The 22,795-nt window shown below is 41.4% G+C and overlaps 1 protein-coding gene across 1 annotated transcript in view; it reads left to right on the top strand.

Moving 5' to 3' along the window:
• The first annotated feature begins 13,969 nt into the window (after positions 1-13,969).
• Positions 13,970-22,795, top strand: part of Adgrv1 (adhesion G protein-coupled receptor V1) — a 546,438-nt gene continuing 537,612 nt past the window's right edge. Inside the window, exon 1 of the mRNA XM_041663490.1 lies at positions 13,970-14,039. Coding sequence (XP_041519424.1) covers positions 14,018-14,039 — 22 coding nt within the window. The 5' untranslated portion in view covers positions 13,970-14,017. The remainder of the gene's footprint in view (positions 14,040-22,795) is intronic.

Below are 22,795 nucleotides of genomic sequence, written 5' to 3' on the forward strand. Positions count from 1 at the left end.
CAGTGCCTGTTCAGATCTGCTGTGCTGACGGAGAATAGACTCCTTACTCACCGCTCACCTGTTGTTGTCTACAGCATGGTGATTATGATAATCACAGTTTTGCTACATGGACATGAAAGAAGAGTCAAATACAGCATGGGAATACAGAGGTGCTTATAAATGCTTATAAGTTATAAATGGAAGATTAAATATGACTCAAAATAACCATCTTTAATGTCCCCATCTATCCAGATTTTATTAGATAAAAGCTAGTCTCCCAAATATTATTCTTTTTTTTTTAAATATTTATTTATTTATTATGTATACAACAGTCTGTCTACAGGCCAGAAGAGGGCACCAGACCCCATTACAGATGGTTGTGAGCCACCATGTGGTTGCCGGGAATTGAACTCAGGACCTTTGGAAGAGCAGGCAATGCTCTTAACCACTGAGCCATCTCTCCAGCCCCCCCAAATATTATTCTTAAATTCTTAGGTAGACAGTCCAGGTAGACAGGAATAGTTAGTTATATGCCTGTAATTAAGCAGACTACCTAGTAAAATCTTTGTTTCTAATGGTCTTTACAGGATCTGTGGTCACATAGGAAAATTATCATATATGAATGCTCCTAGAACCTACAATGTACTTGAGTGTGTGCCTAACCCTTCCGAAAATTTTTCTCAAGTGGTCAGATGGAATTCAGTTAAGTCACCCGGTGTGTTGGCCCACGCCTTTAATCCCAGCACTCAGGAGGCAGAGGCAGGCAGATCTCTGTGAGTTCAAGGCCAGCCTGAGCTACTACAGGGTGAGTTCCTGGGCTATACAGATAAACCTTGTCTCAAAAAAACAAAACAAAAGGATCAGTTATACCTTTCTCACTGAAAGAAAAGAAAATATGAGCTGTGGCCTTTACTGTGGAGCTGGCTGGGGACAGAAGGAAAAGCATAGGGCAATCACTCAGAAGTAGAGAGCTAGTCAAGAGAGAATACAGAGGGAGACATCTAACCAGGGTTCCATGGTTTTTATCCTATATTCAGGAGGCAGAGACAGGCAGATCTCTGAGTTTGAGACCAGTCTGGTCTAAAAAACATGTTCTAAGACAGCCAGGGCTACACAGAGAAAGTCTGACTTAAAAAACCAAAATAATAATAATTCAGGAGGCAGAGACAGGCAGATCTCTGAGTTTGAGACCAGTCTGGTCTACAAAACATGTTCTAAGACAGCCAGGGCTACACAGAGAAAGTCTGACTTAAAAAACCAAAATAATAATAATAGTGCTAAAAATAAACAATAAAACAAAACAAACCAGGAAGCAAGTTTATTCTAGTCTAAGCCTGTGCAGATTGACATCATTTCTGTTGAAAGTCCTTATGAACACTAACTGAAAATCCAAAACAAGAATGCCAGTTCCACTGGTTTGCCTGGAGAAAATCAGATGAGCCAGGTTCAATGGCATTTTTAAGCCCTTGCAAGAGACTGGGCTTTTGCTCTGGTCAAGGGGAGAAAGTGGAAGGATTATGCTGAGAGGGGGCTGTTAGGACTGAGGTAGAAACAGAGAAATCCTTAAGGAGACCACTGCAGTGACACAGAGAAACACCAAATATCACATTGATTTGGATTAAAAATACTTGACTTAAAAAAAACTTTTTCAAAGCCTCCTGTTTCATGAGGGCATTTAAACTTGGTGTTTAATGTATCTTTCAGAAGTTCTTTCTTTGCAACATTGATAGTGACTCTGCACTTAGGTTTTCTTTCTAACAATTCTAAATACCACAGGTTATCACTGCAGCTAGTGCTGGTTGTAAGCCATCTTCCCCTTCTTCTTCTCACCATGCTTTCTATTATTTACATTTAAACTTCAGCTGAAATTCTCCTGGCTTCCCAAGCTTTAATCCTATCTGGCATCTAACTCCCCTCAGAATTATTTGAAGCAAATGCGTAAGGACTTCAAAGAGCATTTCACAGCTAGATTTACTTGAGGGCAGTGCTACAAGAGTAGCTAAGTCCCCTCCTTTCCAGGCAGAGGTGTGTAGGCAATGCGGTAGAGAGGAAGCACAGAAACTCATTTGCTGTTGTTATTTTGAAAAGGACTTAGTTCCCTTTAGAGTGTTTTTTATTTGGAAATCTGTTTTTTAAGGGGAGAATAGATTTGTATTGATTGAAATTTGATTCATGTTCTTGTTATTACTTTGTCCTTAAGACCATATGGGCAGATTTGGTTTACAAAGATTAATAAATCCTATCTTTAAATCATGTCTTTGAAAGATAAGCTTTTACCACACCAGTTCTCTAGAAAAGAACCCTCTGGTATTATTCTTGGCTTTGTTGGAATGCAAGAATGGATTATCATAATAAAGAATGATTCTTTGTGAGAAAATATTATTGTTTGACAGGCAAAGCCATAAAAATCAATGCACAATCTGTTTCAGTAAAATAAATAAACTAGCAGTTTCTTTCCTTCTTCTGTTAGCAGAATGGAACACTGTTTGGAGGTGAATATGGTGAGCATTCACACAGGTTTGCTTCCCCCCAGCTATTTTGTTACATATTCCTTGAGCCACATTCAGCTTCCTCTCACTATCCGCCTTAATTAAAATTAAAGTTATGGTGTCATAAAAACAAAAACTCGGACTTTTGCATATTGTATGTGAGCAATAAGAACACACAGATGCACGGTTGAGAGAAAATGTCAACAAAGGAAATTATGATAAAAAGGGCAATATCGCCAGGGGCGATGTACACCTTTAGTCCCAGCACTAGGGAAGCAGAGGCAGGTGGATCTCTGTGAGTTACAGGCCAGTCTAGTCTATAGAGTAAGTTCCAGGACAGCCAGAACAACACAGAGAAACCCTGTCTTGAAATCAACCAAACAAATACTAAAACCAATGACAACATCGACCTTTTCTAGTATTCCAAGGTAAAGCAGTCTGTGGCAAATAACTTTGATAGACGTACCAACTATTGTCCAAGTGTGATCTCTACATTCCTGCCAATCCCCAAGAGTCCTTCCTTGGACCCTCCTTTGTCTTTCTCTGAAAATAACTTATCTTTGATGTGACTAAACTTTGGCTAGTCAAGTAAATAATATGACCTGAGATCATTTAAAACTATGCATGTAGCCTGCTGTCTGCTGTGTGCTTAGCTGTTCAACTTTGACCTGTTTTTAAGACAACTGTATAGCCACCCTTACTGTGCTTCGAATTTCCCATGCAGTCAGCTTTTATAACCTAAAATAAAGGCACAAGTTTAAAATTAAACTATGTACAGTTCCATGCCTTTGACTCAGAATAATGTATGCATGTTGTCGTAACCACATGCTGAAAGCAGTTAACAGGTTGAAAGGTTGAAAGCAACCTTAAAAAACAAATGTCTTATAAATGTTGGAAGCAACATGTGGATATTTGTTGATGATGTCTGTGTGCAGTTTTGCGTGCTGTTCTGGGTCAGTAAAGTCACTTCCTTCCTTGTGAAATGCTGTTAAAGATCTGTGGAAACTTACCCCTCATTCCTTTCCTATATCATGCTTTATGTTATGTTCAATAAACAGAGAGCAAAGTCCTTTGTTAGGGACAGGCGACCGTCAGGACATATCAGAGACTATGGCAGACACCGATATGCTAGCAGCCAGACTCCAGACATGCACAGGGAGAGCTCTGGAGAATTCAAATGTGGGCTCACTCGTGGTCTGAACTGCCAGAAGCAAAGACCTGTATTTTGAGATCTGCATTTTGTTTACAGCCATCTTAAGTTCACAAGTAAGATACTCACCTTTGTAGGCAAGTTCTGGACGTAGGACATTAGCCTAGTGAGACCTGCAGTCTTGAGAAAGGTTGTTTCCTAATTTGCTGAGAAATCGCCACACTGACATCCAAAGGGGTTGTACCAGTCATTCCCACCAGCAATGCAGAAGTGTTCCTTTTTCCCCACAACCTCTCCAGCATATGTTGTCATCAGTGTTTTTTATCTTGGCCATTCTTATAGGTTTAAGATGGAATCTCAGAGTTATTTTGATTTGCATTTCTCTGATGACTAAGGATGTTGAACATTTCCTTTGGGCCATTTTAGATTCCTCTGTGGAGAGTTCTCTGTTTAGGTCTGTAACTCCATTTTTTTTTTATTGGATTATGTGTTCTTTTGGTGTCCAGTTTCTTGAATTGTTTGTATATTTTGGAGATCAGACCTCTGTCTGATGTGGGGTTGGTGAAGATCTTTTCCCATTCTTTTGGGAATGTTTGTTTGTTTGTTTCCCATTCTTTTGGAAATGTTTGTTTGTCTGTCTGTCTGTTTTTTCGAAACAGGCTTTCTCTGTACATCCCTAGCTGTCCTGGGGTTCGCTTTGTAGATCAAGCTGCCCTCAAACTCAGAGATGAGGTGGATTTTTAAAAATATTTACATAATAAGCCATTTACTTAAGAGAAATATGACAATACTTGCTAACATTAATAGAGTTCAAATTCTCAAGCAAAACATGTATTTTAGAAAAGAAAAAAAGATTGAGACAGGAATACTCTGTGTAACAACTCTGTCTATCCTAGAACTCTCTTTGTAGACCAGACTGGCCTTGAACTCATAGAGATCCATTTGCCTCTGTCCCCCCCCTCAGGAGGAACTAAAGGGATTAATACCATGCCCGGCATATTTTAGAATATTTTATTGTCTATGAAGTTAATAGGTTCTTAAAACTAAAATAATTTTGTGAGGAAACTGACATTGATAACAGCAGTGAGATATTTGAAAAGAAATATGAAAATTTTCAGCATGTGGGGGATCTGTGCAACCCAGTTAGCCAATAAAATCCAAATAAATAATGAATGCATTAATACTACAAAATTATCCACAGATAAAAGATCCAATCCAGCTGCAAGGTTAAGATATGGCAATAGTGTAGTGGTCTGGATGGGAATGGTCCCTGTTGGCTGGACTGTTTTGGAAGGAGCAGGAGGTGTGAACCAGCTGAAGGGGGTACATCATTGGGCGTGGGCTTTGGGGTCTCAAAGGCTGTCATCTATAGTGTGCTCTCTGCCTCTTGCTGTTAGATCCAGAGGGGAGAGCTCAGCTCTTCCCGCCGCCATTCATTTACTCCACTTTGATGGACTCTAACCCTCTGGAACCAGAAGTCAAATTAAAGGTTTTCTTTTTCAGGTTGTCTTGGGTCGTGGTGATTTGTCACAGCAATAGAAAGGGAACTAAGGCAGATGGGACTGAGTAAATCAGCCTTGCTGATAGGGTTTTGGGTGCCACAGTGTAACTGATCTTTATGAAATTAGCATTCATTGAGTTTTGACATTGTATCAAAGCAAATCTAATGACATACTAATCCATAAAGCATATAAATGACTGACTAACACAGAAATTTCTTTCCACTGAAAATGAGGGATTTGTAAGAGGCATTAAGAAAGCGACCCTATTGTCCATAGCATCAAAATAATCAAATGCTTAGGAACACGATCAGCTTAGGACTTGTACAGTGAAGCACTGTAAAATAGTGCTGATGGAAATGAGATGATTTCTAAATAAATGGGAAGACAGTAGGTTGACAGATTTAAGATCACTAAGGAAGTATTACTTTTAAAAGGTACAGATTCGATATAATCCTTGTTATAATCGCAATAGCAATTTTTGCTAATTTTTAAAATGGGTTGAATTTGTTATTTGACACTTTCATAATAGAGTGCATTCTGATTACCCTCCCCGCGCCCTTCATAGCTCCTTCCCATCTCTTTGACCTGTCCTGTGATCTCTGCTGGTGTGTAGTGACGGCTGCAGAGACTCACAACTGGTCAGGGTCCGAGTGACTGTTGAATGCTCAGCCATGGCGGGAGACGTCTGCTTCACCCCCTCCAAAACTCAGGGCATGTGGTAGAAGAGGGAGGAGGAGAATATAAGAGATGGAGGGAGAAAAGGAGTGTGAGAAAGAGTAGCTTTATTGCTGTCCCTCTTGGAGGCTCGTGATCTGGAAGACATCCAAGTAGGCAAGGAAGTAATTCTTGGAGCTTAAATAGGAGGCAAAGCTGTGCCTTGTACTGTCTGAGACATGGCATAGCATGTCCATGATTGAAAATGAATGTGGGAAGCTGAGCAGTGGTGATGCATGCCTTTAAGCGCAGTACTCAGGAGGCAGAGGCAAGTGGATCTCTTTGAGTTCTATACCAACCTGGTCCACATAGTGAATTTTGGGATAGTCAGGGCTACATAAAGAGACCTTGTCTCCAAAATGAAAAAAACCAAAACAAAACCAAGCAACCAACCAAACCACAACAGCAACAGCAAAATGAAAATGAAAGTGAGGACCTCTAAGCCAGAGCTTAGAGGTCGAAAGTATTGTTGCTCATGCCAAGGACCAGGGTTCAGTTCCCAGTGCTCACATGATGGCTCCCGAACATCTGTACCTCGTGTCCCAAGGGATGTAATGCCCTCTTCCAACCTCCGTGGGCCCTGTGCCTTGGAGCAATAATACATGCAGACAAAACAATTCATACACATAAGTACATTTAGATTTTTTTTAAAAAGGAAATGAATATGGTGCATGGGATCTCCCCAAGATCTATGCTATCATGAAGGACAGTGATTAAATGAGCTGGTTGGTAAGAAAGAACAAAGCTATCGAGTTAATGAAATAGACTAACTACTTAGGTATTGAGTGGCACTTCCTTAGGTTAGTCTTAGACTCAATTTGAACAAGAAACTTCCTCTGTAACACCAAGGATGTCTCTGACCCTTGTCTCCAATTTAGAAAGATTTAGAGATCATTCTATTCCTGAGAGATTGTCCAGAACTAAGTGCTATGTGACTGTATGTGTGTGTGTGTGTGTGTGTGTATTGCCCTGAAAAGTTCTAGTTATTGGGTGGAATAGATTATCACTTACAGCCTGGCATTCATCAGTATTGCTGCCCAGATTTTCTCAGTGCAACAGGAGGCAACTGCAGTTATCTCTCTGTGTGAGCAGGCCAGTTGTCTGAGTATCAGCACTGCTTGGGGCTGCTGAGTTCTAGAATAGGGATAATGCTTGTTCATCTTTTACCCCATTTGCAACACTATCTTTCAACTTGGTTGTACAGGAAACCGTGGGAAGATTAGTTTTCTGTCTTAGTTCAGCCCATTAAACCTGTCTTCCCATTCCAACTTCCCTCTCTCTCTTCCACACTGTTTGTGTGATTAGCTAACTTCTAATTGGTTGATTTTTTTTTTTTATTTACAACACTGGCCTTTGTCCTTGGACCCCAGAGGGGACAAGATGTCTCTGATTAGAGTCTGAAAGAGCTGGCAGAGATCAGATGTGCCCCGGAGCCACCTTGTCTCCCTTACTTCTGCTCTACTTGCCCCCAGTCACCACCCTCTGATCCTCCCCCCAACTATGCCCACAAAACCTGCCTTGGGGCTCCAAAGTACTAGAAACAGGGAGCGGGGCACCTCATTGGCATCACCAATTTGAGAAGTACAGTTGGTCTTCGTCTTCCCATGAGCAGGACTATTCTTTTACTATTATTTTAAATAAAGAAAGGATTCCTGTAAAGATTTTCACGCTTACTGCTAAGTTTAGTCCCACGCAAGAGCTGGCATTTGAGTACAGGCAACTATAAACGTTTTCCCATAACTAGTTGGATGCTGAGACATTAACTGATTCATGTGTTACAGAATCATTTAAATAAAATAAGGTAAATAAAATAATTTTAAAAATTAAGCATAATTTTTTTCTTCTGAGTGATGATGGCAATGAATCATTTTAAATCATTTTAAATTATTGGGAAAAATAAGGCGTTGGTTTGACCCACATGGAATTGTCATTATCTACCAGTTTTGACATTTTGTGATTATAGGAAAATATAAGTTTCAAGACTTGTCTTAATGTTGTTTTAAAGTTTTTATTATGATATTTCCTTTTCAATTTTAATTTTTTCTTTCCCATGGTTTTCAGTTACTGCACACTGCCAGTAGAGGGCGATGATTGCCTTGTGAGCTCACGGGAAAATATAAAACATCCACACACGCATCTGGTTATAATTTCCCTCTCCTGCTCTCCGCTTGAGCAATTCAACTTGATGTTGCATAGTTCCTTTCTCTTTTCTTTTACTCTATACGGTGGCAGACGCAGCACAAAAAGATGAATACTTTCTGTACCTTTCAAATCCCTCAAAGCGGCAGCTTTCACATTCTAGCCTATTGATACTGCATTTGGCAGTGGATAAAGGCACACAGTTTAAGTCTACTCATAATTGGTTTTATTTGGGTAAGATTTTCTTCTGAACTAGTGGCCACCCGTGATTTTATAATTGTCAGAATTTAGCTAGCTCAGCACTTCTTGTAGGAATTAGTCACAATCTACTCTCTCACTTTTGGAAGAAAAGCACAAAAGGGAAGGGAAAAGAAAAACCAGAGTCTTTAGGGAGCTCTGGTTTGTTCGGGATTATGCCCTCGGATTGCAGCGAGCAAGTCTGGGCTGAGTTTGCCTGTATGGCCTTCTTCCAAACACAGCCATAATCATCTTTTTTCTTTCTCGGGACTTTACAAGGAGGGACAATTAATGAACTTCTCTTTTTGAAAAATTAAGGCCCGTCTAGTGTATGTTTCCTGACAGGATCTGTCGTGTAACACCGGCAGACAGCACAACGGAACCCCGCAGCGCTCTCTTTCAAGGAGTTTTAACAGGAACACCCCGAGATCAGTTCCATGTTCCATGAACCAGGTGCCTACATGTAAGGCGTGAACTTCACAGGACTCTGCATAATTGCCTACATACCACCAGTCACCCTTTCTTCCTTTAGGGCTTGGTTTTCCCACCCGTGCAGGAGCAGACAGTGGAATCTTTGTTTCTAGGGGTTTTGTTTGCTTTCAGTCACTGGTAAAGCAAACATTACCTCAGATCAGAGAAATCCTTGGTAGAGTGCAGGGGTCCTGGGAGAGCCGTTTGTACTCAGCTCTGATGACGTTATCAGATTCTCTGGTGTGGCCTGCTGCGGACAGTTTAATTGCAGCGCCCGTGCAGATCGGATAGGTTTGCCCTGGGTCTTGAAGAGGTAAACTGGTTCACTTCTGGAGGTAGATGCAAAGGAGAAGGACGGAAGAGAAGCTTGTCCTCTCTTACTACACATAGCCTGCTCTCCCTTATAAAAACAAGACTTAAGAGCCTGTATTGTCTCCTCAGGCAGAGTTGCGTTTATACTTAACTGAGTTAAGCGTAAGTCAACCTCACACAGTATAGATGAGCTCCGCTCTGAACTTAAGCCTGTGATAATCAGTAAATTGAAAACTAGACTCATTTTGTGACCCGCTGTATCAGAAACAAATGATTATTAAAAATTGCATTTTAAAACAGGAAGGTTCATTTTATAATTTTATATTTGTTGAGTGGAGAGTGTATTGTTTATCGGTAATGACTGGTGGAAATTTTTACTATGTAACTTGCTAATTCTGCTACTTGTTAATTTTGTTTCAGGATGGGATATATAAAAATGGAATTGAAAGAATCCTATATCAAAGATTTAGACATTTTATTGTTTATTAAAATGTTTCCCTCCCCCCTCCACATCCCTATGTAAGCTGTTGCAAAGGAGTTGTACTATTTAGATTCCATGCTTGATGCGCTTTTTGCAGCACACGGAAGGTTTCTGGAAAGCATAGTTGTCTTTTACTATATCACGAAGAATGCAAAACTTGTTTCAAGGTAATTATGCAAAGTAGAAGCCTGGTATCTGTCCTCAAAGAGAAAGCACAGGCAGAAATCATAACCTTGATCCAACTGGAACTCGACGTCAGGAGCGAAGGATTTCTTAGTCTCATCCCCCAACTTCAGTAACGGATTTCAAGACCTTCAATATTGATTCAAGAGAATGAATGGCTGAGTCACTGCAGAGGGACCGTGACAAGTGGACAAATGCTACCATGGTGATGTTTTGATATGCAGTGTGCTTAGTGAGCCTTGATGGTTTCCTACCCCTGCCATTGAAGCAGAGACAAGCCGTGGTATGTGCCACCCAGCAAGCCTGAAGCAGAGGCAAGCTGGAGGAACCATTTAGCCAGCTCTTCTTGGGGGATTAAACATTCCATATACATTTCTGCCTGATTCATGGGAAATTCAGTTTTAAACATGAGAAAACCTCAGAAATGTGCTTCTAGTTAAGAAATAAAAACGTTTCTTTAAAAGTCTCCAACAGCATTTTCTGAAAATGTTTTCTAAAATGGCTGCTTGCGGACAAATGTGTGTTTTAGCTTGAACAGCAAAAACGTGAACTATATTTCATAGGATGTAAACTATTCATCTACTTCTTTGGTGACTAGGATAGTAAAATCTCACACGCTGCAGGTAGTAAAATAAAAGGAAATTTGCAATTGGTCACTACTGTAGGTGTACGAGGTAGACTTGAGGACAGTTTTAGTCATGTACACGTGGCTGTTGCTTGAGCATGATTTCCAACTACATTCTAAATATTTATCTTTATACCACAGGCAAGTATCATTCTCACTCATCATGAAAGAAATGTCCCAAGAGAGATCAAAATGCAGAGAACAAATGGCCATGCGGTGTCCAGCCCCAAATGATACATTTACCACAGAATTTAATACCTTTAAAAACGGCATTTCTCAAAGTTTATTTTGTGTAATAGGAACAAGCTAGAAAGAAGTTTCTGTGATCAAATGAATTTATCAACATTTTTGTTTGTTTTTTGAGGCAGGGTTTCTCTGGGTTTTTTTTTTATTGATTTTTATTGAGCTCTACATTTTTCTCTGCTCCCCTCCCTGCCTCTCCCCTCCCTTTCAACCCTCTTCCAAGGTCCCCATGATCCCAATTTACTCAGGAGATCTTGTCTTTTTCTACTTCCTATGTAGATTAGATCTATGTAAGTCTCTCTTCGTGTCCTCCATGTTGTCTAAATTCTCTGGGATTGTGATTTGTAGACTGGTTTTCTTTGCTTTATGTTTAAAAACCACTTATGAGTGAGCATATGTGATAATTGTTTTTCTGTGTCTGGACTACCTCACTCAAAATGATATTTTCTAGTTTCATCCATTTTCCTGCAAAATTCAAGATGTCCTAGAAGTCATTCTGTAGACTAGGCTGGCCTCGAGCTTAGAGATCCGCCTGCCTCTGCCTCCTAAGTGCATCACCACCCAGCTTGATAAACAATTTTAAACTGGCCTATTTTCTATAATGCTCAGGTCCCTTAATATTTCATTGCACTTAGTGATGCCACATATGTGATCTTTCCTTTGTACTTTGGGGGACTGAATCTATAATAATATTTTTTTGAAATATTGAGGCAAATCCTTTGCTTGAGTGGTTTTAATTCAGTGTGGTTTGAACATCCATTGGTATTCCTGTCTGTAGCTTTTTCTATATGTATGTTATACATCCTATGTTAAATTTATACTGGTAAGCTCTATGTCAGGAGTCTCTAAAGAACAGGACAGAAATAATGAGTAGATGTGCACACCCACATGGAGATATCATTTATTAGACTGTCTTACAGGCTTCTCCACCAACACTGCATTCAATCGGAACTGGGAATCAGGCTTTGTCTTCAGAATGTCAACATCCTCCCAACATCCTCCTTCCTCACACCTCCTTCAACAACCCTACTGGTCCTCTTTCCCTCCCTTCCACCCTCCTGCCTCCCTCCCACCCTCACTCCTGTCCTCTTTCCTTGTTAATGTAGGACACAAACAACAAAGTCTGTGAAGGTTGTAAATAGTGGTTCAGGCCTAGAAAAACGTTCCAGTGGTGGGATCCGCCCATGTGAAGATCTCCAGTGTCAAACAGAGGGCAACCCTGCGCAAAGGCTCGGAGGAAGTGTGATTAGGCTGTGTGCTGTGCACGCTGCGAAACAACGGAGAAGGAGGTGGTGGGCTGGAGTTCAGGGCACAGAAGTGTGCAGGGCCTTGGGTTCATGTCAAGGGTGCGAACGGAAGTACAGTGGTCTGGTGCTGAATGTCACAGCAGTCCCATGCGTGGCTTGTTCCTTCCAGGCAGATAATGAGCTTCTAGAAAAAACAATATACTTCTTCTCATTTAGAACATGGGCTATGGTTTGAATTTTAGATGTCCCCTAAGACCCATGTGGCAATGGCTTGGTCCTGAGAGTGGCGTTTTTAGGAGGTGGGAGAATCTTTGCAAGGGACTATAGGGTCTCCTTGGGTCACTGGAAATATATCCGAAGGGTAAGCTCACTGAACTATTCTCTTTCTCCTTTGTTCTCTGGGTCTGCTGTAGACTTTTCTTTTTCTTTTTGCTGTGTGCTGCCTCAACTTAGATCCAAAACCATGTGGTCAACAGATCATTGTTGGGAACCTTGAAAAAAATTGAGCCAAAAGAAAACTTTTCTTTGTCAGTTGTCCAGCTCAGTTGTTTTCTTGCAGTGATGGAGAGCTGTCTGACACAGTGACTCTAACTTTAAGTTGTTTTCTTGCAGTGATGGAGAGCTGTCTGACACAGTGACTCTAACTTTGTGGGCTGCTAAGGTTGGTTTTGCTTTTGTTATCACATTCTGATTTTGAAGTGACTGAATTTTCACCTTTGCATTTCAAGAATGCAAAGCCCAATAAATTCAGCACTGTATCCCTGAATGCTCTTTTCCCACAGTGCCTTTCAATTTCTTCTGTATCTAAAATTCTCAATCACTACCGTTAGCGACTCACTCACTTTCCTCAAGTAAAGGGGTTAGGAGAACACATTTTCACTTCACTGCTAGAAAAATGTCACTCCCAGAGAAAATATGCAAGTTGTGTTTAACGACATAAGACTTGGTGACACAAGGACTAAGAATATTTGACCTACAGGGACCAAGTCTGAGACATTTTAAATAACTAGCAACGCAAACCAGGCCAAAAACACTTTTCTAATTTTACTATTAGGTTTTGCGTTATGATTTTCTGGATAGCAGTCACTGTTTTAAACCTGTGTTTTCTGATATTCTATGCTGCAGAACTTGAGTAAGCATTCCTATAAGTGTCTACGGCATTTACTGCTTCCAGAAGCAGCTCATAATACATTAGTATCCCAGGATCACAGTTAGTTACTTAAAGTTTATTCTGTTTAGATTAATTGGGAAGGGCACTGAGGATCCTCGACTTGCCTTTCTTTATATTTTACTTAGCCACTCAAATTGTTCTTAATTTAAGTTTGCTTCTCCCATTAAAAAGTGGAGGCAGAGGGTTGGATTCAGCCTCACTGGTTTGAGCCTTTCTATGCACGGAGCTGAATTTGTTCTAACAACGCCTGTGGCTATTCGGACACTAGGGCTTTCGTGTGTGTGTGTGTGTGTGTGTGTGTGTGTGTGTGTGTGTGTGTTGGGGGGCTGGGGGAGAAAATAACGGATTTTAAAAACTATGTGCCCCTAGTGCTGTAGAGATGCAGTTCAGACACCACCTGGTTCCTTTACTCCTTGAGGCAATGAGGTAAGGGCGAATACAGCAGTTTTTATGAGATGCGGCCCTTGTAATGGACGCAGAGATACAGCCTTCATTGCTAATAATTCACCACTGAATGCCCAGAGTGAACATTTGAAGAAGGCTTCAATCGATGGTAAAAGAAACATCCTTTTAGGAAGGGCACAAGACTGGGCAAGCACTATTTTCCCTGGAAAGCAGTCTGGGGGTAGCTTACAGAGGCTTGGCAGCACGGGGTGCGGCTGCTCAGTGACGGGTCCTTATGCCCTAGGAACAACTATAAAGTTAAAGGCCCTAGGATGTATGGGGCGAGCATAGCACTCCTGCGCTAAGGCAGGTCAGCGTCTGCGCCCACTGCTGGAAGAGTCCATTAACGATGGCCAAGGCGGGGAGTTCCCGAAGCCAGAGTGCGACCTGGCTGCCCGCTGCGCAGAGGAGGGCGCACAGCCACCCCCGCTCGAACGATCAGGTGAGCCCAGCCGCGGGACGAAGTCCTATTGGAGCAGAGGAATGGGGGGTGGGGAGGTCGGGGCGGTGAAGCCCTAAACCAGAGGGACAGGGCGGGAGAGGATTAGTGGCAGAGGACGGGACCTTGCAGAGGGGTAGCACGGGCTGTGAAGGGAGCCCCGGCGCAGGCGGGGACCGGAGGGCGCGCAGATGTCGGTGACCCCAGAGCCAGGTAGAATATGACTTGGCGTTGGTGCTGCGAGAATCCAGTGGGTCGGAGAGCGCGACAGCATCCCATAGGCGGTTCCCGGGCAGCGCCTGCTGCACCTGTTGCTGGAGGTGGGAGAGCGGGCGGCACGGAGGGCGGGAGAGCTGGTGGCCGGCCGCGGGTAACGGGACAATTGCCCAGTGCCTGTCGTCCACATAAGGCGGAGGCTTCGCACAACCATCTCCAAAACTGCCATCTCAGAGAAAGGGAGCCTGGGATGAGCAGGGTAAAGTTTCCATCTTTCCCTTTTGCTCACTTGAAACCTAAACTCTAGTTTTAAAGTTGGCCTGGTAAAATAATTGGCTCAGAACTGCAGGGGGTCGATAAAACTTATTCATGGGAAGGCTGAGGTAAATTTAAGGAGGCGTTAGGAAATTTCAGAGAAATACATTATTGTTAAGGAGTCAGAAATTAGGTTAGAGTGTAAAAATAACACATGAGTAGAGGTATATACACATATCTTTACATTTTAAATTGCCTGAACTAGACTTTAAAGTGCAACATTAACTTGTATGAACTTGTGTATGCTAGCATTGTACAAAATCTGTGGTCTTCTTTTTAAAGTGTACACGATGTGCTTATAAGTAAACTGCACATTCTTAGAAACTGCTCTTAAGATTTTATTTTGGATAGGAAAAGCTCAACATATATCTTAGCTGGTTTAGCACTGCTTAAAAACATCCTGCAAGAGTTCCAACCACCTTCTGTTTCTGAAGTGAACCTTCTCCCTTTGTGTCATTTATCAAAAGAATGACATCAAAGAAACAGAGAAAAAGACATCAAGAAGAAAAGCAGAAAGTAGATCTTTACCAGGATAGCGCTCCCAGAGTTTAATTCTGGGTGGTTTCCTAGGCTAAGTAGTGAACTCTTACCCTTCTACAGACGCGTTCTGAGCTGTTAAAATGCGCACGTGTGATTAGCCACTACATCCTGATGCTGCCACAATTCACGATTACTGTGGACATAGAAACCATGAAAGCTTTCTGGAGCTTGCTTTTGTCACTTACACTAAAGCTATTGGATTAGGTGATTGCAAGGATTTAGTCCAGTTAAACATTACATCGCTCCAGAGTGTATCTTTAAAAAAAAAAACCAGCCACGCAAAATATGATTGAATGATCATATTTTCATGATGGATATATATCTATATGTCCTTATTGACATTAAAATTCCATAGAGACATTAAGTAATGGGCTCAGTGAAGTACTTTATAAAGACCTTACTGGACATATCACTATCATAAACTGGAAAATATTATCCTATTTCCTAAACAATGCCACTGAGGCTGGGAAATTTCAAGATTCCTGCTTCAAATGGCCAGTTACTAAGAGCTAATCAATGGTCTTTCTTGAGTAGTTTTCACATCTGCATTATGCTGAAGATTAGGAACAGAAGCTTAATGCCTATAGACTGGAAAAATCTGACTGTCCTGTGTGTCCACACGGGACAAAGGCTAACCATGTGAGCACATCCCATCTTGACACCATCAGATGTAGGAGTAATGAGTTAGCATCCATACCAGTTAAGAAAATAATTTAGTTTTATGCTATTGGATTTCTATTGTATTTAATGTCATAGAATAATAATATAAGATATTATTTGGGGTACAACTGTTCTTACAGAAATAAAAAATACTTGTTAGAAGTGATGTGACAGACTAGAGGGTCATGTTACACCAGAGAGTGTCAGCTGCCTTTCCCCTTGGAGGTGCTACGCCCAAGACAATGGGGGATGCTGTGTCCTGGGAGAAGGGGAGTCAGCAGCTAGTTGGGACCAAAGGCTTTGTTTACATTCCCATGATGAACGGCGATCGTGTGTGATGTTTGCCCTGTGTACTCGATAGGCCAGGAATACTACTATGCTCTTTACATAGATTCACTTCATAATTAGCCACAAATTATGATTCTGACTTCCATGGAAGTAACTAAGGCAGAAACGTCTACATCATGGGAGAAGTTTCCCACCTTCTAAAGTACTTTCTTGTCTTATCTCTGTGGGAGACACAGATGAACTTCTGAAGTACCAAGAAAAGCCGTAGAGCCAAACTGGATGAACTTCTTTTTATTTATGTGATGAAAGTGGGACTTAGGAGAGTTGAGAACCAGTTAAGGCCAAATGTTCTCTTCACTTTGGCCAACAGAGTGGTCCCTTCTTCTGTAAACTGATGCCTCAGTGCGTGAATTTGTCATTAATTTATTGTCACTCACAGATGGCAATCTATGCATGCCCTTTTAATATTGATGCCCTTTTATCAAAAATGCCAAGGTTGTGCCAATTAGAAAGAAAACTTTTAAGCACAGCACCTGTTGTCCCTTCTCTAGTTTAGGGGTGGAAATTGTTCATCAGCTGAGACGATGCCCTGCTGTCTGTTTGTGTTTCTGTTGGGAGTAGGAAACACCCAGGGTAGAGTCACAGTTCTTACTTCCTGAAGGGTGGCTCGAGGACTCAGATGCTGCAGGTGGACTGAGCTCTGTACATAACTTCGTTAGGTTTTTTTTTTTTTAAAGATTTATTTATTTATTGTGTATACAACATTCTGCCTCCATGTATGCCTGCACACCAGAGGAGGGTGCCAGATCTCATTACAGATGGTTGTGAGCCAGCATGTGGTTGCTGGGAATTGAACTCATGACCTCTGGAAGAGCAGCTGGTGCTCCCAACCACTGAGCCATCTCTCCAGCCCTTCGTTAGGTTTTGAAATGGTCAAGACCATGTAAAATCACGTGGGAAGTTCAGACAGTGTAATGAATAAAAGTCCCCATAGCCTCCCTCATTTGAGCACTGGAGAAAGCTACCCAGAGAGACAGCCTTCCCCAACTCGGTTGACTCAGTGAGAGCTCGATAATTTATTGAAACCATTCATGGTCTAAAGTTAAATTCAGTCTTAGTATTCTGTTATTCCCATGAAGTTCAGATATATAAATAAAAGTATTGGTTGAAAAATGAGGATAAGTGTATTACCATCAAACAGTGGAGAATAAAGCAATACAGGAAATCGATTTCTCAATCTGCAAGCACAGGCGACATCACTGTATATAGCTCCCCCTAAACTGCATTGTCAGGCCACACAGGAGGGAAGCCCCAGCACTGCAGCTCGTGGCCTGATGGTGGTGTAGCAGGGACGGGTGGGAGCACAAAGGCTGTTTTGGGTGTCCACTGTGACACACTATCCACTTTAGAATGTGCTGCAGCAAGTCACTCCCCCAGCTGCTGGGCAGGTGGTCAGAGGCCTTTTCTTGTGCACTCAGGCAGAAGTCTGGCTGTACCTCAAAGGGAGGGCAGGATGCTTACAGGACGTTTCTCACTCACTCTTAATGACTCTGAATGCCTAGAGTGAACCATTTAAACAGTAGGGAAATATTGACCATTGGAGTAACTGTCCATACATGAACTTTGAAATAATACAAAATTATTAGCTTATAAAAGAAAGCTGAATTGTCTTGAAGAGAGTCAGTGAGAGCACTCTCCCTCTACATGCGAGTGTAATTACACTGAAAACGGTTTCTAAAGATACTCATTGTATGAATCTCATGAATTTGTTTTTCAAAACTTTTCCCTAGGTGATTTTTTTTTGGTTTATGCCATCTACTTGAGCATAGAGTCCTTTCATGTTTTCTGTTAGGGCTTCCCATGGCTTTGAGCCAATGGACTCTTCACATCTTGGCACATGGACATTATTCGAGGTGCTGGAGAGGCTCAGCAAATTTCCCACATCTTAAGGGTTATGGAAAAAGCTATCTTTATGAATAGGTTTCAAATAATTCTCAGCAAGCCAAGGGGACAGACGTGGAGTAAAAATGCATTTCATTCTCTGAAGCACAAGGTCCCCTGTCTGTCTTTAGTTCCCCTGAAAGGCAATTAGCATTTCAACTAGCCCATTTGGTTACAGGCACTGAAGTAGTTGGTTTGCAATTTGCTGCTCTCTGTTTGAGGCCTCTGAGTGCTAGCTCTTATATAATCCTCTCCGAGTAGCCGCCTCTCCAGCATAGTTTTTGTTGCTGCTTCTAAATCACTAACCAGCCCAGAGTTTTCCTTATCTTCAACTGTTGGGTGCCATAGGGCAAGGAAAATTAAATGTCAAGCTAATGAGGGGATAATTATAATTATAAATAGCCATCTTTACATGTGGCATAGGATATAAAATAACTTTATATAAAGTGTAACTGTAAAAAGGCACTTGTGTGTCATTATTAGTAGTTTATTTCTGCATGCAATGTCCACCACAAATAAAGGGGATATAACTGCTTTTAATGAGTTAAGATGACACAAAGTTAACAATGAAGAAGCATTTTTTAATACTAACTTTACTTCTTTATAGAAGAGTGATATTCTACAAAGGGAGATGAGTTAAAGGGGAAAAGATTCTTAAATGTTCTAATGAGCGAGGGAGTGCTCTGAGGATGATTTTGGGAAATTGTAAGGTTCTATGTCTTCATGCTAACTGAAAATAGAATTTTTTTTAGCTTCTTTAGTAATGAATTTTGATAATTGTTCCTGGGAGGGAACTAAAGCATTGATGGGCTCATTTATATACATCTTAGTTTCTTGTGCCTTGTTATCGCTTCTATAAACCGTTCCCTTATCCAAGGCCACAGAGATTTATTACAAGGGCTTTCACTTCAGTTTTATAGTTTTATCTCTCACGTCTTATTACAGTTTCTTGTTAGATATTTTTTATGTGGTATGAATTTGGGGTCTAACTACCTTCATTTCCATCTGGGTGTGCAGTGTCTACACACAAATTGTTGACAAGATTATAATTTTGTCGTCCTAAAAAAAGTATTTAAGAAACTTAGCTGTGACATTGTACTGTGTAACCTACTCATGTTTAATGTGATTATTGATATGACAGGGTTAGTGCCCTCACCTTTCCTTGCCTGTTCCCCTTCTAATGCCTCTAATTTTACAAAGGTATTTTTCTAGAAGTGTCTTAGTCTCCTGGTTTCTCCCTTTGATACGTTGTTTTCATTTATTTTGTTGGTTGCCCTGGGCATAACCTTTTAACAATCAAATTCAGTTATTTTTTTTAAAATTTATTTATTTATTATGTATACAATATTCTGTCTGCATGTATGCCTGAAGGCCAGAAGAGGGCACCAGATCTCATTACAGATGGTTGTGAGCCACCATGTGGTTGCTGGGAATTGAATTCAGGACCTTTATTAGAGCAGGCAATGCTCTTAACCGCTGACCCATCTCTCCAGCCCCTCAAATTCAGTTATTAAGCTAAGTGTGTTCAGAACCCTACATTCAACCCTAAGCACTGAAAAGAACAAAACCACAAACAAAACAAAGAAACCTCTGACCCCAAATGAAGAAACCAACACAAACCCACCACCTCCAAACCCATGTTTTTTTTCTATGCTATATATATGGTGGTGTGGATTTTATATATTTCTGTCTTGGGAACTTCACTAGTATATCTTAATTTTAAATATAGATTGAAACTACTTTCTAGTTCCCCTAAAGTTTACTCTGAAAAACCTCCTTTCTTGAAAGGAAGGTTATAAGAAGCGTATACTTATAGTTTTTGTTCATCTGTCGATGTCTTAATTTCATCTTCAATTTTGAATGGTATTTCTCCTCGATTGCCTTATAAGTTCTTGATGGTCTGTTTCTTACAGCACTTTGAATTCATCAACATTGGTTTTTCGTCAGAAGACAGATGTAAGTGACTACAGGCTTCTTCCTGCTTTCCAGAGCCTCTCTTTTGCAAGCTTATTATTAGTTTTCAAGCAGTACCTGGGTCTCTTTGAGCTTGCCTTAGTTGGAATTTGTTGTGCTGTTAAGGCATGTAGAGCCATGGTTGTTATGGAATTGTGACACTATTCCTTGAAACATTCCCTCACCATGTCTCTTCCTTTTCATAGCCCTCTGTGATGTGTTTTTAGTGTATTTGACTATTGTACAATACAACTGAAGTCATTTAGTTTTCTCCTTTTATTTTCTATTCTCAAGACTAGATAACTTCACTCATCTTCAAGGTCATTAATTTGCTCTTCTGCTTTTATGTTTGTAGAGAAGCCTTTGAGTTGCCTGAAGGTTTGAACTATTTAATGGAGTTATTGTTTATTTTTTTAATTCCAGGATTAATTTCTGAATTTCTCTCTCTCCCTCCCTCCCTTCCCATCTCTTTCTCTCTTTCTTTCACATTAGAAGTAGTTTTAAACTTTTTGTTATTCTCTATTTGGTGAATGTGATGGTTAACTTTGGTTGTCCACTTGAAGATCCTGGAGAGAGGGAATGCCAACTGGAGAATGGCCTGCTCGGATGACCTATGTGCACATCTGTGCAGGAAGAGTCCAGCCCACTGTGGGTGGTGCCACTGCTGGGCAGATGCTTAGGGAATGTGGCTGAGCAAGCCAGAGGGAGCAAGCCTGTGAGCAGCTTTCTTCTCAGTTTCTGTTTTGGTTCCTGCCTTGACTTCCTGTCTTGTATTTCCTCAACCATGGACTGTGATATGTTCAATGAAATAAGTCCCTTTCTTCTTAAGGTTTGTTTTGGCCAGTGTTGTGTCGCACCAACAGAAAGCAAACTAGTACGTTAATAAATAATTCCCTTACTCTCACTTAGTTATATAGACCTGGCCTCCTAAGTCTTTGGGAAGAATTTAGAGCTGATGTAGTTTTGGTATAGTCAGTCCAACATTTAGGTTGTTCCTTAAGTTTAGGTTCTATTGATTCCTTATTGCCCTTGCGTGTTGGCTGCAGTTTTTATTTTCATGTCTAGTGGTTGAAAATTGACCATTTTAAGTAATATGATCTTTGACTTTAGGAATCAGAATGTGTTGAGTGTTGTGGATTTGTTGGTGGCCTATTTAGTGACTTGTGGTGATACTTTGTTTGTGATCTAACAAATAAAGCTTGCCTGAAGATCAGAGTACTTTTGCTAAGCCTCTGTTGAGTTCAGTTGAGTTCAAGGCCACCCTGGGCAGTGCAAGGTTTATCAGGGTGGTGGTGGTACACACCTTTATCTCCCAGCACTCAGGAGGCAGAGGCAGATGGATCTCTGAATTTGGGGCCAGCCTGGTCTCCAAAGACAGGCTCCAAAGCTGCAGAGAAACCTGGTCTTGAAAAACCAACCAACCAACCAACCAACCAACCAACCAACCAACCAACCAAATCCAGTCTAAAAGAAAACAGAGCCAAGCAATGGTGGCTCACACCTTTAATCACAGGGCATGGGTGTTACACTCCTCTAATTGCAGCACTAGGGAAGAGGAGACAGGAAGGGGCATGGCTCTGCAGAGAGAGAGGAATATAAGGCAGGAGTCATGAATCGAGAGCATTCAGTCTGAGGATTTGCAGGGACAGGATCACCCCTTTGGTCTGAGGGTTCAGTAGAGGTACGAACTAGTGGCTGGCTACTCTGCTTCTCTGATCTTTCAGCCTTAGCCCCTATATTTTACTCCTGGTTTTTATTATTAAGGCCAACCAGAATTCATGCTTCTGTGACTTTTTGCAGTAATTTTTAAAGTATATGTTATTTTTATGTATGATCACTATATCATGGCTTGGTTGTTTTTTGCCAATGAATAACCAGACAGAGATTTCCTGAAGTCCCCCAAAGCAGAAGGCCTCCTGTTTTTCAGGAGCGCCATGAGCAAGCTCCACTATGCACTCTTAGGCACTCTCGAGTTCTACCCGAGTCTTCCCAGAGTCAGGCAAAGTCAGAGATTTGGGCCTTCACAGGTCTCCCACGAGAATGTGTGCAGTCTGTGTTTGTGTGCCGTCGTGTAGTTTTCAAGACGGAGTCAGTGATTTTCCACATTCCCAGGGTGTGGGAGCACCCACATGCTTGGAAGATACTGTAGATATTATTGATGCTTACATCTTTTCCTTCAGGAATTATGGGAATTCTTCTACGTTCCTCTTGTGTCTTCCTGAAGTGACCTCCTCTAATCCTGGGTAGCTGCACTGAAGACTCTTGTGCACTTCTCTCCCAGAGCTCAGTTCTTCTCTGGCAAACCGTGAGGAGGGTGGAGAGGTGGATGTAACTTCACTGGGTTCTACACAGGGACCGATTGAGCAAAGGCAAAGTGACATGGGGGACGTCTGAGGGACGCATTGCTTTCTTAACAAGACTTCTCATGTTTCAGTTTATGACCAGAGCAGCTAAGGCAAAGCTCAGAGTTGATAGACATCACTGTGGACACACAACAAATCCATGCAGGCCACCTTTACCCTGGTGGATATTTCCACAGCTAAGTTCAGAGACAAATGCTTCCAAAGAAGCGTGTGGAATTTCCTTGTGTGTGTTAAGGGAAGTGATACAAAAACACATTAAAAAAGAAATTCTATTGACAGGTCTTGAATCTAATCATTTTACTGCAGTGCTCCCGGGCTTGGGACAGTGCTCCCAGGCATATCACAGAGTGTATGTTTTGAATGTTGTTAATAATGAGTGAAAGTTAGGCAGAGCCAGAGCACAGCAATGCTATCTACATCTCCTGCATGGCTTTTCTTTAAGCTCCCTGAAACTGCTGTGCATGAAATAAAAATCATTTGGTAAAGAGGTTGTTTATGGACCTGTGGCTTGAAGGTGGCACTAAGAAGTGGCCTAGGCCATTCTCTCAAGGCTCATTCCTAACTGTACCAGCAGCTGGGTGCGGTAAGGTGAGCAATAGGCTGCAGCGGCAGGCCTGGGCGGAGGGAGGATGCCAGCTTGGAACCTCCTTTAGGAATGCATAAATCTCTGAAATTCTGCAATATATAAGCAGG

Source organism: Microtus oregoni, unplaced genomic scaffold, assembly GCF_018167655.1.
Source record: "Microtus oregoni isolate MIOR12 unplaced genomic scaffold, Mior012 000014F_ref0000157, whole genome shotgun sequence".
In the NCBI taxonomy this organism is placed as follows: Eukaryota; Metazoa; Chordata; class Mammalia; order Rodentia; family Cricetidae; genus Microtus; species Microtus oregoni.